General features: G+C 43.1%; 1 protein-coding gene across 2 annotated transcripts in view; it reads left to right on the forward strand.

The window, feature by feature from the left end:
- Nucleotides 1-19,017, forward strand: part of STPG2 (sperm tail PG-rich repeat containing 2) — a 1,290,079-nt gene that overhangs the window by 210,747 nt on the left and 1,060,315 nt on the right. For both annotated transcript variants that reach the window (XM_029597484.1, XM_029597489.1), the window contains exon 7: nucleotides 2,224-2,335. In XM_029597484.1, coding sequence (XP_029453344.1) covers nucleotides 2,224-2,335 — 112 coding nt within the window. The remainder of the gene's footprint in view (nucleotides 1-2,223; nucleotides 2,336-19,017) is intronic.

Raw genomic sequence — 19,017 nt, forward strand, 5'->3', positions numbered from 1 at the left:
AGAACACTGAAGACAATACTGAAGACAGAGGATGAAGACAAGTTGGGCTGAAGACAAACACTGAAGACAAGCTGGACTGAAAACAGATGCTGAAGTAACATGCTCTACTCTAGGTAGTGGGACCTGTTGGTGAGGTGTGTTTCGGCTGGAACATAGCCCTTTAATAGGACTCTGTTGCTGACATGATCAAGAGGGGCTGTGTGGGTTTTCCCGCTGTGGTCCCTTTAAATAGAGAGAGGAGTGTGCGCGCATGCCTAGGGAGGATGTGATGGGCTGGGGGTCTGTTGACAGCATCACTACCACGTCCATTGGTGGTGTCTTACCACATCTGTTGGCAGCTTTTCTGCCCCGCGTGCTGGGTCGCCTTGTCAGGCCAGAGCAAAAGGTAAATATTAAAAAGGGTCACCGATAAAGACGATCCTTGGGGGACTCCAGATTCAATTTTTATTTTTTGGGAATAATGAGTATTTATTTTTACTTGAAAAAAAAAAACGGTCAGAAAGAAATGATTTGAGCCAGGAGAGAACAGTCTATGAAATAAGATGTCAAAGTCAACTGTATCGAAGGCTGCTGATAAATCTAAAAGGATAAGTAAGTCGGAGTGACCATTGTCAAAACCTTGGAGAACTGTATCGGAAAGTGATAGAAGAAGAGTTTCTGTGCTAAAAGATTTTCTAAAACAGTGTTGTGAAGGGTAGAGAATATTGTTGGAGTCTAGATAATCTGAAAGTTGTTTCTGGACTACTTTTTCAATAAGTTTATCGAGAAATGGTAAGTTGGAAATAGGTCTGAGATTATTAAAATCAGAGAGATCTTTCTTTTTATTTTTTTTAATTGGCTTGCTTAACTATTGCACATTTTAAAGGCTGTGGCATATGACCTTCAGACAGGAAAAAGTTAACTATTGTGGTGATGATCGGAACAATCAAGTCTGAAACCGGTTTTAAAAGTTTTAGAGAAATAGGGTCCCAAGGGTGGTTAAATGCTTTTGAATATGGCCCTCTTAATTTTTAGTGCAATTTATATAGTAGAGTTTGTTTTATCTTCTAAGTTGAGCAGCCAGCTTTAAAATGTCTTTCACTGGACTTCTCTGACAGCAGCTGAGATGTGTGAATTCTTTTTGGGTGCTGGATGGTGCTGAATCCTTCTATTCCCAGAATATGATGTGGCCCCTTCTTAGAGGGAGGCTTTTGGCCAGCCCTTATTTTTTTAATTTTCTTCTCAATACATTTTGATATTTGTAGTCCTATTTAGTGAACTACAAGTACCTCTAAGATGCAGGAAATGATGTGAAAAAAAAAACAGGGATAGAGAATTCTTCCTTTAAAAACTGGATCATATCATACTCCCCTGCAATTTATTCTTAACATACCTTGCTGCTGTTGGTATTGTAGCACTTTCTTTGCTGCATAAATGAGCCTCTATAGATTTTTTGAGTGAGCTTAATGTTATAGACGGAAGTATTACTCAGGAAACCCAATTTTCAAAGATCTAAAGCCCCAAGCTGAAAATTGCCTTCCCTCATTTGTGGATAAAAGTACCCACGCTGGGCACAGCATGGGTACTTTTACCCTCTGGTATAAAAGGGCATGGACGGGTCCAAGGCCAGATCAGTGGGAGGAAATGTATGTGCAGGTCTTTCATTTTGAAAGCCACATACATACCTTCCATGGGTATATTTGCACTTGCTTTGAAGCAGGTGCAAAAAAAGCTGTTAAGATGCGGGCCTGTTGCTGCAGCTGGCCCAATTTCCCTTTGAAAATAAGTACAATGTACAGTGTACTCATCAGACTATAAGTCCATCGTGGGGTTTAAAAATTGCCTCATATATGGCTAATAGAATCTTATTATCTTCTGGCTCCTCCCACTGTTTTTCCCTGTCTCTCTTTCTTTCTTTTCCTCCTCTTTCTGTTATCCTGCTGCCCAGAGGCAAGACAGAAGGATGTGTCTGTGCTGATGAAAGGGGCAATAAAACAGAAAATGGGGCATGAGTAGGAAGGTTAGGGTTGAATGAGAAAACTTCATCTTATTTGCATGGCTACCAAAGATTTGAAGTAGATTTGTAATATATCCAACTCTTCCTATGAGTGCACATTACTGAATGTTAGAGGACACGGTTTCTATTTAAAGTATACTTAGAAGAAAACTTTATTATTGTACTTATTTAGATGTTCATGCATCTTGAATTGCAAACTCATAAATCTCCCTTCAAATTTCCCAAAGGAAAACTGCAGTTTATTATGAGAATGTCAACATCAAGAAAGATGATAGCAAGAAAAATCTCCTCTTTGTCCCACGGTATCATGATGTAGTAATTTTACAGGAAGAAAAGAAGGTAAAGTTCTTTTGTGGTATTTAAAAATGAAGTTGTCTAGAGAGGGAAATAACAGGAAGCTGATATTCAGCTCCATGTAGCTGGATTTTGGGCTTACCCTGCTAAGTGGTATTGTTTCAATATTGGGCCATGTTCAGTGACTGCCACTTATCTGGTTAACTTTTGTCAGGCCAAAAATATTATCTTGGTAAGTGCAGGGCAGGATGGGAGTATTCTGGAGTGGAGCTACTTATCTGGCTAAAATAGTACCTGATTCACAGGCACAGTAACTTTTAAACTGGCGCACAGGCATATATATACACGTGTTCATAGGCCTGCACCCAGGGATGCGGCCATTTTATATTATATGTGCATAAATGTGTCCATATTATAAAATATTTTTGAATACGCACAGGAGTACATGCAATTTTAGGTGGACGTGTGCTTATAATGCGCAAATGTTGCTTCTGCCTCGTAAGTGGGGGGATTTTAAAAGACACACATGCCGGCGCTATTACCAGTTTTAACATTTCGTTCCTAGCTCACCCAGGTAAAGAATAGGACTTCCAAACCCCTCTAGTTTAATAGCCTCCCTTATCCCCTTGTTAGCACCAACCCTTAAAACCACACTGATATGTTTATTTTTTTGTTTGTTTTACAACTTACACGCCATCCATAGCAGAAGTAAAGTTGTGTGGCAGGAGACCCCAATGCATGCCTGTGTGTGTAAGTATTTACATGCAAATTTCAAGGTGAAATCCCGGAACACCCAGACCATGCCCATGCCCTGCCCCTTTTTCGGAACTTTTAATTTGTGCGCGTAGCAGGAGATATGCATGCACATGGCAGCTTTTAAAATCTGCTCGGCGCCTGTCGGTCTGACTTGTGCACGTATCTCCCAGTTTTGGCGTGCGCTGGGCTTTTAAAATTCATCATTAAGGGTTTTTCCCATAGACACAAAATGAGAGAAAAGCCTTAATAAATCTGGCCCTTAACTAGATAAGTACCGATCTTCAGCCTTATCGGGCTAAGGGCCTGATTCACTATGCATTTTTCCCATAGACATAGAATGGGAAAAAAAGCTATAAAGGTGAATTTTAAAAGCCCGATGCGTGCATCATTTAGGGAATATGCAAATATGCTGGGCCGGCACACACTGAGCAGATTTTTAAAGGGGTATGGGTGAGGCGTGGGCATGTTGGGGGAAGGCCAAGAGACGTGTGAGTAAATATTTATGTGCACAGGTGCGCGCTGGGGTCCTCTGCCGCATACTACTGCTATGCTATGGCATATAAGTAATAAAACAAAAAAAATCTAGTGTAGTCTGCGGGGTTTTAGGGGTCGGGGCTAATGGGGGGGTTGGAAGTCCTATCCTAAGTGAACTGGGAATGAACTGGGAAAATGTTGAATGGCGTAGGCATGAGTCCCTTTTATAATTCCCCCACTTACTCAGTGGAAGTGGGATTTGCGAGCACATGCCTGTGCCCACTTAAAATTGCACACACATATGTGCACACTCAGCCTATTTTATACCATGCGCACTTATATGTGCATATGTTATAAAATAGCCGCATCCCTGGGTGCGAGACGGCAAAACGCACACACATGTGCGCCCGCGTGCCTATCTAAAAGTTACTGTCCCTGTGAATCAGGCCCTAAGTTAGCTGGATAAGTTAGACCTGCTGTACAATTGTCTAAAGTTAGCTGATATATTTATTTCATTATAGCCATGTTCATTGAGTGGTGCAACTGCACCACTAAATATCTCAACCAAGTTAGCTGAATATGGATCTCCAAGATATTAAGGTCAGACGAAAAAAAAGAAAAATGATTTCAAATGTAAAACAATGTACAGAACCTATGATTTTTATTTAGAAAAATTATCATTGCGTTTGTCTCCCTGTTCCATCTATTGATTTTTAGCTTTTTTCAGAAGTTACATAGTAGTAAACATAATATTTTCCCTGTATAGGCAAAACAGAGAAATGTTGACAAGATTATATTTTAAACGGACCTCGTACAGGTTCCTGAGTGAAACTCTAAAGTAGACAAATGTTTTCCATTATTTATCTCAGTCCTCTATGATTTAATAAAGCATAACTCATTCTAATCAGTTATTCCCTGTAAGTGTGTTAATGTGAGAATCATTTTTATTTTAATTTGTGTCCCTTAACTTGTAAAAACTACTGAATCACTTTACACATAAGCCAGAGTTATAGCTAAGAAAAAAAAATGTCATGTCCTTTTCTTGGAAGAGTTTAAGATTTTTTTGACCCAAGATAATTTGCATTTATATTCATTTTCATGTTTTCATCTATATTAGTTTTTTTTTAACAAATTTCTAAATCATTTTCCAGTTTAAGTAGTAGATGCTCTGTAGTTTGGTGTGCTACACAGGCCTATGAGAGACTAGGAAACTGATATTCAAAGGTATTTTTAGTCAGATAAATATTATAAGGATTTCGTTGGCCAAATGCTGACTTTTGAATATTTGGGGTACATATCTGGCTAAATTTTAGCTGGATAAATCATTATCTGTCTAAATGTTTGCTGGATAAAAGGAGGCATTTTGGGGGCATTCCAGGGCAGAGTAAAATTATCCAGCTAACAACCAATATCAAGCTACATCTGGCTTAGTTAACCAGAACACTTTAGGACTGCTTTTGGCCAGATAACTTTAGACTTAACCAGCTATTTTCAAAAGAATTTAGCTGGCTAAGTGGTTTGGTGTCTAGAACAAGAGACCTCCCACTCAAAGTTACTCAAATGGGCCTTATGGGGCTGAGTATCCCCCTCCCCTCCCCAAACCCCTCCAAGGATTCAATAAAAATAAATCTGGGGTCAGGCTCCTGGGCCAACTCCTTCCACTCCTTCCCTGATTAGAAGAAGCTCTCTGCAGTGCCCTCCTAACATTCTCGCCTTCCCTAGTCCTAATCCCTCATCCCCAACTCTTATCCTCCCAATTACCTGGCACCTTTACAAAGGCCTTTTTTAGCATCAGGATCGCTGTAGATTCAAATAGCAAACCCATCCCAGTGTTGCTCTGACAAAGCTAGATAAATAACTTTAATCTTCGATGTCCAGCAGAACATTTATCCCAGATAACTTATTCAGCTAACTTTAACTGGATAAGTTGGCTGTTTTAGGGGCTTTATATATCAGCAGCTAGGTTTACAGTAATTCTTGACTCAGATTTGCTTCTTGGTTTGGCTGGTGCTTGAGACAACTGTTTCTTTTATTTTTTGGATTTAGCTCAGGCCTTGTCATTGGTAGTTCAAGGCAAATTACATTTAGGCAGAGTGGGTATTTCCCTATTCCCTGAGTTACTGTACTGTTTGAAAATCATCACTTATAAAACTACTTGATGTAAGATGCACATTTCTACTGTGTTATTTGTGTTCTTATTTTTCAAGTACCATCAATATATTGCTGTAGAGACATGCAAACTTAAAAAAAACCCAAATTCAACCATAAGGAGTTCATGAGTAATCTTGTGTGGATTTCTCACATTGTGGCAAATCTGCATTAGAGTTTGAACCAAGTTGCTTGATTTGCTGGATCTATAGTGGGCAGATTCAGTACTGATTCTTGTGAATTTGTGGCAAAAATATATTGAATCTGCTCAAATTTTCCTCATTGAAAAATAGAATATGACATCAAACAAGGACCCTAAGGCTCCTCTAGTCTGCTCATTTTGGGGTTGAATTTAAGACCCACATGCAGGTACTGAAAGGGTCCAGGGAAGCTGATATTTTCTATGATAATTGTTGTGATTGCTCATTGATACCAGGGGCTAAATAGTTCATCACCTCTAACCTATACACCAATGAATAAATTAGTTGGTTAGCAAAACATTTCTTCAACTGGTTATTATTAGAAAATATTTCCCTAAATCGCTACTTACTAATTTCTTACCTCTCATTATGCAATTAATATCAAATATAAAATGAGCCTACAGCTAGACCGGAATGCTGGCATTGGCCTTTGGCACACTTTCATATATCTCAGTAACTTTCCTTGTTGCACTAGTCTTTTTCCAGCACATTTTTTTAATGCTATTTTATACTACATATAATACTAAGCAAAGAATGAAATATAATACTTATGAATAATGAAAAGCTTAGGGATAAAAGCTTACACGGTGGCATACCTTTTCAAAGGTTGTCTCTGTGCCCTTTTACTGCTCTGGAATATACCTTTACAGGTGTATTGATCATAAAAAGCTCTGTACCCCCATACCTGCAGACAAGGAACTGGAGCTAAATTACCAATTTAGGTGAAATTGTTAAACAATAATAATTACTGATTATTACAGCATACATGGACTTTTTCTTCTGGGATACAATTTTTCATTCAAATGATTTTCAATTATATCCATCATTGGTTATGGACTGTTACTATTACAAAACTGAATTCTTGCCTGTAAAGGTGTGAGAATTGTTATGGTTAAATTTGCATAAGCTAAATTCCTCAAATAACAGAGATGCTGTAGTCAAGAAGGCCTCTTCCTTGTAACTTCCTCTACCTGTCTATCTGTCTGAACAAGTGTATAAGTTTACTTCTAAGTTCTCAGGTAAGAAGCCTTTTAATTGATTGATGATACTCTGAGTATATACCTCACATCTCAGTTATAGCAAAAGTTGCCATTTTCAGCTATGCTGTATTTACTAGCTTTGGCCCTTTTTGACACAGGCAAATTTGGCTACTGAGATCCAGATACTTGTTAGCACCTGCCCAGATTATTGTAACTCTTTATATATGGGTCATCCACAGATTAACTGTCATAAATTACAAATAATTCAAAATATAGCAACATGCCTAGTATCTGGTATTATTTTGAGAGAACATATTACCCCCACTTTAAAAAATGTGATTGCTTCAATTCAAAGCACAATTCAAGATCCTGACAACTTATAAAGCGATACATAATTTGACTCCTTCATTTTTGTCCAGTTGACTCCTTTAATGTACACCTAGAAAGGTGTTACATTCATCCCAGAAAGGTTCTCTGCAGCTTTCCCCAGTATCTAAAGTCAGACTTGAGGCTGCTAGGAATACAGTGACTTTTTACATTGCATCTTATGGGGCAGATTTTATAAAACTATGCGCGCGCGTACTTTTGTTCGTGCACCAGGCGCAAACAGAAGTACGCCAGATTTCAATAGATACACGCATAGCCGCGCGTATCGGTTAAAATCCAGGGTCGGCGCGCGCAAGGCTGCCCAAAATCAGCAGCCTGTGCGCGCCGAGCCGCGCAGCCTGCCTCCGTTCCCTCCGAGGAACCTTCGAAGTCGGAGCGGCCTCGGAGGGAACTTTCCTTCCACCCCCCCGCACCTTCCCCTCCCTTCCCCTACCTAACCCCCCCTCCGGCCCTATCTAAACCGCCCCTACCTTTGTTGCACAAATTACGCCTGCCCAAGGCAGGCGTAACTTGTGCGTGCCGGGCCAGCCGCCAGCCGCCGGCGCACCATGGTCCGGTCTGGGGGCTGGTCCGGAGGCCGCGGCCACGCCCCCGACATGCTCCCCCAGGAAATCCCTGGGACTTACGCACGTCTCGGGGCTTTGCGCGCGCTGGCAGCCTATGCAAGATAGGCTTGGCGCGCGCAGGGGGGGTTTGGGGTAGGTTTTCGGGGGTTACGCGCGTAACCCTTTGAAAATCTACCCCTATGTGTGTAATAGGCTTCAAAGAGAGGAGCATTTTGAGCACTTCAGCCATTGAACTTAAAGATAAGTACACACTTTTATCCAATTATGGGCATTTAAAATTTTCAAAAGTTTAGCAAAAAAAAAGTTCAAAAAATTTTTATGAGACCAATGATTATATACTTAAGAGACACTTATAAAAGCTCTAAGTGTTCCTGTTATATATTGAAAAAGCAATTTAGCAAACTCTGATGTCTCTATAATATGATGGCCTCTATCATTAAGGTGTGACCTGTCTTTTTCTTTTCTTGATACCCTGGTCTGTTTGTTTTTCAGTTCTGATATTTACCGGGTTTATTTTTGATCTTTAGTGAGTGATTTCAGCCCTTTTGTATTGACATAAAGTTCTCTTTAAAATTATATTACACTTTATACTATTTTTTGTTTTTTATCACAACTTTTAAGAGCAAAAATAAATTTCAATAATGTCTTCAAAATGTAGTGGTTAACACCTTGTATGCCCTGTAAACCATCTGGGAAATCAGCTGTCATATTTTAGATGATTGTGAAGTTTGCCAGTTACTGCTTCGGTGACATTTGCAACTTGCTAGAAATATTCACAGGTTGTCACAAGAATCCTGGAAGTTTTAAAGGGTCAGATTGGTAAATTACTTTCTTCATCCCTGTGTGAAAACTCATACTTGGATATATGTTACAGTGCAAATAATATGGAGTGAATTTTCAAAACATTCATGCATGTAAAATTAGAATATATGCCTGTCATTAGCTTGTACTCCCATACAAGGTATTTTATAAGCATCAAAAGTACGCACATATTTTTGGTCTGACTCACACAAATATGCATGAAAAAAAAAGAGGCGGTCTAGGGGTGTTCTGGGTTGGGATCAAAAGGTATGTGAGCAAGATACTATTTTATAAGAGACTTATGCATGTACATTAGTCAACTAATTCATTCATTTTGCACTTGCTAATTATCTTGCACAATAGATATCAGACTCATCGTTTGTTTACTATTGTTTGGATGGGAGGTTTGGGTGAACAGGAGGGAATTCAGATTGAAAAACTAGGAGGGTCTTGATGACCTGGTGAAGGACTGGGTGAACTAGTGGAGGTTTCAACAAACTGGTGATTTCTATTACACGTGCATGTTTTAAAATATACCATTTTCCATACATAAACAGGGTTTTACATGAGCAAGTAATTGTTTTCACATGTAAAATATACGCACATATGTTTTTAAAATAGGTAGGATGCATTGAAGATATTTGCACATAAAGAAACATATGCGTGTATGTTAGGGGATAGACATACATATTTTCTAATTTGCATGCACCTGATACATGCAAGCTTTGAAATACTGTAGTACATCTCCACTCAGCCATATATGCGTAAATATGGATCTGCTCAGAGGAATTTGAAAGTTAACATCCCTGTGTTGCAAAAAGTTTATTATTTTAGGTAACGCTGGCTTGTCAGGAATGCATTTGTTATGACCGTCAGTCGCAGATGACTGCGACTGCGTCTACTCACATCCTGCACCACCCTGTTTCCATCTCTGGGCCTGCTCACGGCGCGGGCTAGTCTCTGCCGCTGCGTTCCCCATGGCTCCTCGTGGCGGTCAAGATGCTGCCGTCCTCCATGCTGACTCTCGGCCTTACTAGGCGTGCGCGCGCCACCAGAGCCTCTTTTAAAGCCCCTTCGGTGGGAACCTCAGGGATGTCTCGGATTGATGATGTCATTGCATCAGAGTACTTAAGCTCCACCTTCGCCCTCAGCCAGCCGACTTGGCAATGAGTTCCATTACTACTCTACAAGCTCCTGTCTCTGCCGTTCCTGTGGTGATGCTATCAAACCTTCTTGGACTCTGGACTCTGCCCGGTACCCGCTCCTTGGGGGCCAGTGTGCGAACTCTACGGGGACTTGGTCTCCTGGCTTCCCCCGCTCCTCAGGCTAGCCCTGCGCCTTCCAGTAAGTCCTATCCTGCTGGCTCCCCACTCCTCGGGGCCGCCTCTGGGAACACCTTCACTACTCGGGAGTTCTACCTCTGTGCTTTCCCGCTCCTTGGGGAAGTGCCTACGTTCTATTCTGTGACTGTCAGCGCTTCCCCGCTCCTCGGGGTAGTGCCTACGTTTTACACTTGGGACTACCAGTGCTTCCCTGCTCCTCGGGGCAGTACCCATGATTCTGCCACCAGTCTCTGCCGGTGCCTCCTGCTCCTCTGGCAGTCCCATGTCATCCTCTGGAGACCTGACTCGGTCTTCCCCACTCCACGGGTTGGCCTACGTCATCGCATCAGTACCTCCTTCACTGTGCAGCTCCACCGCTCGGGGTTGCCTCTCCGGAATACCTCCTGCACATCCTGTGTTGTGCTCCCCACTCTGCGAGCCTGCCTAGCACCATCTCCTATGGAGGTCTCTGCCCAGGTACTGATCTCTGGCCTGTCCACGAACTGTGGGGATTCCTTGCTATGTCTCTTGCCCTGCTCCTCGGGACCGCTCCACAGTTTCTCCCAGAGTTCCCTGCTTTGCCTGACCTTGCCTCCGGACGGTGTAGACCTGTGGGGTCCCTCCCCGGTGGTAACAACACTCACCTCAGGCCATGGGTCCACAAACCCACAAACCATTACACTATTTATTAAGCTAAGTTTTACATAACCCATCATAATGGGCAATTCCCAAATAGCAAGAAAAATAGACGTTATAGTAGGTGCTATATGGCTGATAGCAGCAATGAAATCATTAATAAAATAAAGTAAAGAAGAAAGAACCTGTCAAGCAGTATAAGTTATAGCATACATAATGCTTCTGTGTTGTGAAGAGTTTTGTGGATACATCAATTAAAAGCATTTAGCATTATTGTAATAATTATTTTAGTAGCGATTAAGTTCAAGTAAGCTACAATATACTATTTCCTAGTGTGTAGACAGATGGATTCAGGACCAGTGGTTTTATGCTCTCCTGCCAGAAGATGGAGATGGAGCAAGCTGACGTCACAGAATATATAACCCTGCAGTGACCCAGGCCTGCCAGTATTTTCTGGCTTCAGCAGATGGTGGACGTGCAGCTCTCTATGGGGATTGCTTTGAGCTTTTTGAAAGGTGAATAGAAAGTCCCACTCTCCTGAGGTGATATCTAATGGTCCCTCCACCCAGTTGAGAATTCCTGAGGTGATTTCCGTGGTCCCTCAGAGGTGTGTCTTAGTCTGGTAGCTGGATTTCCTGTCAAGGATTAGCTGCTAATTCAGCTGAAAGGCAGCGGGTGCAGGAGGCAGAGTGTGGCAATGACGGCAGATGCCTTCTCCCCCCCCCCCCCCCCTCCGTAGCCAGAGACCATCTCTGTACTCAGCCGGTAAGCGCTGAGCTCAGGTAAGGTTAAAAAAAAAAAAAGGGAGAAAATTTCCTGAATCAGAGTCAGTTAGAGGAGTTTTAGGATTTCTTCTGGTCTCCGTTCTTGGCATGCCGTACCGACATTCATTCCCATTCCCTTTGCGGTTGGGGAACTGGGCAGCCTGGCGGGTTCAGCTGAACCTGGTGGGCTAGGCCCTGCTCTTAGGCTTTTTTCTTGCACAGTGTGTGGTAGGCTGCGGCAGCCATTTTCGTGCTCTCTTGTGCGTGTTCTGCTGTCCTCTATAGGCCGATGTGCACAGTGTGTCGGCTCTGTGCACATGTTGTGCACTTGGTTTTTGGGTGTGCTTTTTACGTTCTTAATTTGGCACACAGATTATGCATGTGCCTTGCCGAGCATTCTTCTAGATGCTTATTTGTAGTTTTCTTATATAGTCATTCATCAAATCGTGTTAGGGCCTCATCGCGCTATAAAAGGAGTCTTAATGCGCGATACATGTGTGATGTTTATCTTGTGCATTTGAAGGGCAACCAATGCAGAGAAATCAATATTGAAGTGATGTGATCATATTTTTTGTTACCTATTAAAACTTGGGCAGCAGCGTTTTGTAATAGTTGAAGCGGTCTAATTGAGTGGGCCGGTAGTCCTAATAATAGAGCGTTACAGTAGTCTATATTAGAAAATATTAAGGTCTGAAGTACCATTCGAAAATCATCATAATGTAATAATGGTTTCATATGTAGTTTGTAATACCCATTCTTTATTATTTTACTGATGAGTTTCTTCATGATAAGATTAGTATCAATTATGGGGTACATTTTCAAAAACAGCGCGCGCGCGTACTTTTGTTCGCGCACCACGCGCGAACAAAAGTACGCTGGATTTTATAAGATACGCGCGTAGCCACGCATATCTTATAAAATCCGGGGTTGGCGCGTGCAAAGGGGTGCACATTTGTGCAACCTGCGCATGCCGAGCCCGTCGCGCGCTGCCTGTTCCCTCCGAGGCCGCTCTGAAATCGGAGCGGCCTCGGAGGGAACTTTCCTTCTGCCTCCCCTCACCTTCCCCTCCCTTCCCCTACCTAACTCACCCCCCCGGCCCTATCTAAACCCCCCTCTACCTTTGTCGGCAGATTTACGCCTACCCGAGGCAGGTGTAAATCTGCGTGCGCCAGCGGGCTGCTGGCGCGCCATCACCCGACCCGGGAGCTGGTCCGGAGGCCTCGGCCACGCCCCCGGGCTGGCGCCAGGTCCCCGGACCCGCTTCAAACTGCCCCCTGCCCCCCGGACACGCCCCCTCCCACCCCTTGTACGAAGCCCCGGGACTTACGCACGTCCCGGGGCTATGCGCACGCCGGCGGCCTATGTAAAATAGGCATGCTGGCGCACGAGTGCCCTGCGAGCCGAATTTACGCGCACAGGGCTTTTAAAATCCAGCCCTATATATTTTCATGTATCATAGAAATTTTCAAAAGCCCATTTACAAATATAAAACTTTTTGAAAATTACCTGCAGTGTGTGCTCATTTGAATGCCTAAGGCTTGACTTACTAAGAATGTTTCCTCATTCTATGTTTATGGTAAAAAAAAGTAAATCTTAGTAAATCAATCCCTTTGTGGAGGCTGTGCTGAACAAAAATTCTGGGGAACAAAGTGACTTATTTTGGACTACTAGGTTTATGTCCTTTCCATATTTCCATCCAGCCTCCCATTTCTTTTCATCTAGAATCCTCCTATAGAGGCATGGTTTATAATTATAGTGAAATTTAAGTTTACAAAGTCATTTACTCCTTTTTACCAGTATATAGAATCATTCACTAAACATCTAGGGATAGATTTTAAAAAGGTGCGTGCGGGAGTACATGTGCGCGTGCTACACGGCGCGAGCACATGTACACCCGGTTTTTCTAACTTGCGCGTGCAGGCACGCACAAGTTATAAAATCAGGGGTCAGCGCGCGCAAGGGGGTGCACAATTGTGCACCTTGTGTGCGCCGAGCCGCGCTGCCTTTCCTCATTCCCTCCCAGGCCACTCCGAAATCAGAGTGACCTGGAAGGGAAATTTCCTTCCCCCTAACCTGATCTTCCCACCCCTTCCCCCTAACCTGACCTTCCCACCCCTTCCCCTAACCTTTCCTCCTCCAGCCCTACTCTAACTCCCCCCAAATTTTTATTTTACATATGAGTTCTGGAGGCCATATCTTAAAAAGGATATAGAAAGGCTAGAATCCATTCAGATTAAGGCAACTAAAATTTATTTATTTATTTATTTATTTATATTCTTTTATATACTGAAGTATAGCTGAGTGCCTTCACCCCGGTTTACAGTGTAACAACTTCATACAAAGAACAAGTTATAAGTTATAACGCAATTACAGATAATAGATATAACATCTCGGCAAAAAGCAGACTATAACATGTTATCAGGAGACAATTTATAACTAAATTTAGAAGATACTTATTAAAGAAAGAATTAGGGTTCCAGATGTAGACTAAGATTAATCATATCAGTCTGTGAATGATTGTTTAAACAACCATGTTTTTAGTTCTTTTTTGAAGGTTTTGGAATCTCTGATAGTACTTAGGTAGCCTGGGATAGAGTTCCATTCTTTCGGTCCTGCTATTGAGAAGGCTCTATCTCTAGTAGCAGATAGTTTTGCAGATGACAGGGGGGGAATGATTAGTTGTAATTTGTCAGAAGATCTTGAAGAACGGGGTGATTTGTGAATTGCGATCATGTTATCCAGAGAGGAATTGTTGTCTTTGTAAATTTCGTTATGTCTTTGTAAATTGTTGTCTTTGTGTGGGGTTTGCACCAAAAGTTTTATGAAATTAGACTGAAGGACTTAAATATGTATACCTTAAAGGAGAGAAGTCCAGGCTTTAATTCTTCCTCTCCTGGACTACTGAAATGTGGTCTATTTTGGTGTTCCTGCCTAATGCCAAAGGCCCTTCAACTTCTTTAAAACACTACAATTCGTCTTATTACTGGCACACACATCCATGAGCATATCACACCTATATTGGCTAAGTTAAACTGGCTTCCAATTCAATGGCATGTGAAGTTCAAGATTGCTGTCATGATGCACAACCTCCTTCAGCTCCACTCCTTTCCCTGGACTAATGCACTATTGAAAATTTACACTCCTACAAGAAATTTACATTCTTTTAACTGGGGCATGTTAGAAATTCCATTGTATAAACTGTCAAGGCTGCAGGAGTCATGGGAGAGAACCTGTTCAGTTGCGGCCTTTGAATTTTGGAATTCCCTCCCCATCCATCTGTGGCTTGAGACCGAGACAAAGAAATTTAACGGTGAGCTAAAAACGTATCTGTACAGATTTGTGTTTTTGTAAATATGCTGTTTTTTTTTCACAGAAGGACTCTTAACCGGGCAGGTGTTTTAAGTTTTGTTTCCTTTTGTCTCTGTTTGCTATCTGTGTGTTTATGCGATTATGTATGTTCTTTTGTAAATCGCTCAGAGCTTTGTGCACTGAGCAATCCATAAAGTTTTAATAAAAATAAAAAGACATATAATATTTAAATACCTGAAAGGTATTACTAATGCATAAGAAGCAAACATTTCAGTGGAAAGCAAGTTGTAGAACTAGGGGTCATGATATAAAGCTTTGATGGCGGTAGACTGAGGAACAATGTCTAGAAATATTTTTGCATGGAAAGGGTGATGAATGCTTGGAATGATAATGATGGCAGCAAAAATATTAATGGAATAAAAAAGAAAAGTGGGAAATACAGAGAATCCCTGGAGATAAGAGGATGTTATTGAATCATTAGGTTAACCTGCAGGGAGCAACAGTTCATCCCATAACAGCAGTTGTACTACTGCTTTGTACTTCCAAGAATGTAGGGTAACCTGAATGGAGCAGGGTTACAACCCTATACAGCAAGCACTAATGTAACCTGCACAGAGCAGCAGTTACAATTCTAAACTGCAGAGGTACAACAGGATCAGGCTTCCAAGAAGGCTGCAGTGACCTGCATGGAGGGTCCATGATTAAACCTGAACTGATGAGCATGGAAAAGCAGAATCTTTTTTTATCACAGCATTACTATTTTTGGTGACTGTGGAGATAAATGCAAAACTTGGCAGTAAGACAAATAAGCAAACTGGATGTTGGATTAAACATTCAGTTTTGTAATTGAAGGGATTCTACAATTATGGATTATCTAACATTAAAATCAAATATGTCTTCCAAATTTGGTTAAAGGGAGCAGAATTCTACATTTTTTCTCCTAGGACAAGCAGGATGGTAGTCCTCACATGTGGGTGACATCATCCAATGGAGCCTGGCACGGAAAACTTTTGTCAAAGTTTCTAGAAGCTTTGACCATCACACTGAGCATGCCCAGCATGCCACTATCCGCGCATCCACTCGAGATCCCCCTTCAGTCTTTGTTTTTAGGCAGTGCAGTTGCCTCGTGGTACGTGGAGCTCTGCTCTTTTTCTTGTTTTCTTGCGAGAAAAGTGTCTTCTTCCTGTTTTCCATCATTGGGTCCACTTTTGAGGTTGGTGCCTCCTCAGTGCAGTAGGTTAAAACTTCTGTTTTCCAATTTCTTGTGGTTGATTCCCAGCTTTCGCCTCCCGATGACTGCCGGTATTCAACCTCACATCGGGCTTTATTCCTGTGGTGTTGCCCAGCTTTCATCGGTGTCCCCAGTGCCCGCGGACCATGTTTATCATGGATCCTCATGAGGTTTGTATCCTCTGCCTGGGGGCTTCGCACGACATCCGAGGGTGCCAGCTGTGTGACTAGGTGACCCCTAAAGGCCATCGTGCATGCCTGGATAAGATGGAGAAGCTTTTCAGCCCTAAAAAGTCCATTCCATCCACACCTACGTTGGAGTCATCGACGCTGAGGGGAGCCCCTTGATGCACTCCCTCTTGCCACTTTTCTCTCAATTTCTTCAAAGGATCGCGGAAATGATGATCAATCCTCCATGATCTTACCGGCTTCTATGGCATTGGGATCCTCCACCTCCTCGGCACAGGGGAAAGACTGGGCCGAGCACTGTGGGAGGTCTCGCAAGCATCGACAGAGTTCTGGACCGCTCACGAAGCCCGCTGTCAAATAAACTTTTTGGAGCTTCAGGTGATCTGTTATGCCCTGTAGGCATTCAGAGACTGGTTGTCGCACAAAGAGGTCCTGATCCGGACGGACAACCAGGTGGCAATGTGGTATATCAGCAAAACAGGGAGGCATGGGTTCATTCCTCCTCTGTCACGAGGTGGTGCAGGTGTGGACCTGGGCCCTGTAGCAGGGGATATCTTTGCGGGTGACATACCTACCTGGGACTCTGAACGTGCTGGCAGACTGGCTGAGTCACTCCTTCCAGCCACATGAATCATCTCTCAATCCAAAACTATTTTATCAGTGAGTACACCAGATGTGGACCTCTTCACCTTCCCGCACAATCACAAAGTGAGCAGATTCTGCTCCCTGTTGTCGGGGAGCGGACATCTGGCCTGTGATGCCTTCTCCCTCCACTGTAGGAGAGGTCTGCTGTATGCATACCTCCTCTCCTGCTCCTCTTGAAGACCATGCTGAAGCTTCAACAAGATGGAGGAACCATGATCCTAGTGGCGTCCTTTTGGCCCCAACAGGTCTGGTTCCCTCTCCTGCAGGACCTGTTGGTCAGGGCCCCCATCTGGCTGGGGACCACGCCCGACCTGATCACGCAGAACCAGGGCACCCTACATTTTCTGAACCTCTGGGCGTTGGCTCTAACGGCTTGGATGTTGAGTGCTTAGTCCTTCAGCCCCTGCCCCTCTCGGACAGTGTCTCTCAGGTGCTGATGGCTTCTAGGAAACCTTCCAACAGAAAGTCCTACAGTTTGAAGTGAAGAAGATTCTCCTTGTGTGCGGGGCATGGCTTGGATCCATTCACATGCCTCCTTCCCCAGCTGTTGGACTACTTGTGTCACCTTTCTGAGCCTGGGCTTCAAACCAGCTCAGTCAGGGTTCATCTTAGTGCTGTAAGTGTGTACCATCTGTCGCTGGCACACCCATATTGGTGCAGCCTTTAGTAGTTCACTTTATGAGGGGCCTCCTCCAGCTGAAGCCCCTTTTTCAGCCTCCTGTTACGTCCTGGGACCTCAACATTGTCCTGGCGCGGCTCATGCATCCTCCCTTTGAGCACCTGCATTCCTGCGATCCGAAGTTCCTCATCTGGAAAGTTATATTCTTGGTGGCAATTACTTCAGCTCGTAGAGTCAGTGAGATTAGGCCTTGGTGATGTACCCACCATACAGAAGGTTCTTTCATGATTGTGTAGTCTTGCATAGACACCTTAAGTTCCTGCCTAAGGTTGTGACTGATTTCCACCTTAATCAGTCCATCATTTTACACACCTTCTTTCCTAGGCCTCATTCCCACCCAGGGAAACAGACTCTCCATACTTTGGACTGCAAGAGGGCCTTGGCTTTCTATTTAGATCACACAGCCAGTCACAGGCAGTCCACTCAGCTCTTAGGCTGGAAATGGCAGTGGGTATGCAGAATTTATCTAACTGGTTGGCAGATTGCATCACCTTCTGCTATACGCAAACAGGCCTTCTGCTGGCCGGCAGAGTTAAAGCTCACGTTGAGCGGGCCATGGCGACGTTGGTGGCTCATCTGCAAGCAGTCCATGTTATCAAAATTTTCCAGGTTGCAACGTGGAGTTCTCTTCACACATTTGTGGCTCCCTACAGCTTGGACAAGGATGGGTGTCAGGACAATTCTTTTGGACAATCCATCCTGTGCAGTCTTTTCCAGACCTGAACCCTGCTCTTCCTGCCTTGTGCCCTTGGGTGGGAGCCAGGCAGTTTTTTGCTGACCAACAGAGCTGCAGTTATTGTTGTGCCCATTGGCACTTTGTTCGGCACCTGTTGGTCTCACTTGTTCTCGGACTCAGCCTGGAGCTTGGTATTCACCCACATGTGCGGACTACCATGCTGCTTGTTCTAAGAGAAAGCTCAGTGTTTACCTATAAAAGTGTTCTCCTAGGACAGCAGGATGTTAGTCCTCAGGAATCCTGCCTGCCACCCCATGGAGTTGGGTTCTCCTTCCAGTTTCTTGTTTTATTTTTTCGCTCATATTTTTCTATGTTACGAGACTGAAGGGGGACCTTTTGTGGACGCGCAGATAGCGGCATGCTGGGCATGTTCAGTGTGCTGGTCAAAGCTTCTAGAAAATTTGACAAAAGTTTTCTGTGCCAGGCTCCATCAGATGATGTCACCCACATGTGAGGACTAACATCCTGCTGTCCTAGGAGAACACCTATTACAGGTAAGCAACTGCTTTTTCTTAAAGTTGATAATGAGATTTTTATTGTAGTAGCATAAAATATACAATGGTTTTATATAAGATAGATATTGTTTTTCGGTTTTTGGTTCAACAGATTAAATCACTCTTGTTACAAAAGTTATGAAATAGACCTTATATCCAGCCCAAAGTTTAATTTGCATTTGTTCAATGCAATGTCAAATAAATTACTCGAGCTTAAAGAAGTAAGTTAGCTACCTTATATTAATATTGATTCCACTGCAGTCAGGTCATCCTTCTAGAGAATCAGGGTCCTGTCTTAGCATGGAGGGTTGCCAGCTAGACCTCTAGCAGGTAAATGACAGGTTAATGCCACAGTCTCTGGATAGCAGACCCAGAACTTTCAGATGCCTTTGTAAGCTGTGCAGGCAAGGA

Source organism: Rhinatrema bivittatum, chromosome 1 (genome assembly GCF_901001135.1).
Source record: "Rhinatrema bivittatum chromosome 1, aRhiBiv1.1, whole genome shotgun sequence".
NCBI classification, from domain to species: domain Eukaryota; kingdom Metazoa; phylum Chordata; class Amphibia; order Gymnophiona; family Rhinatrematidae; genus Rhinatrema; species Rhinatrema bivittatum.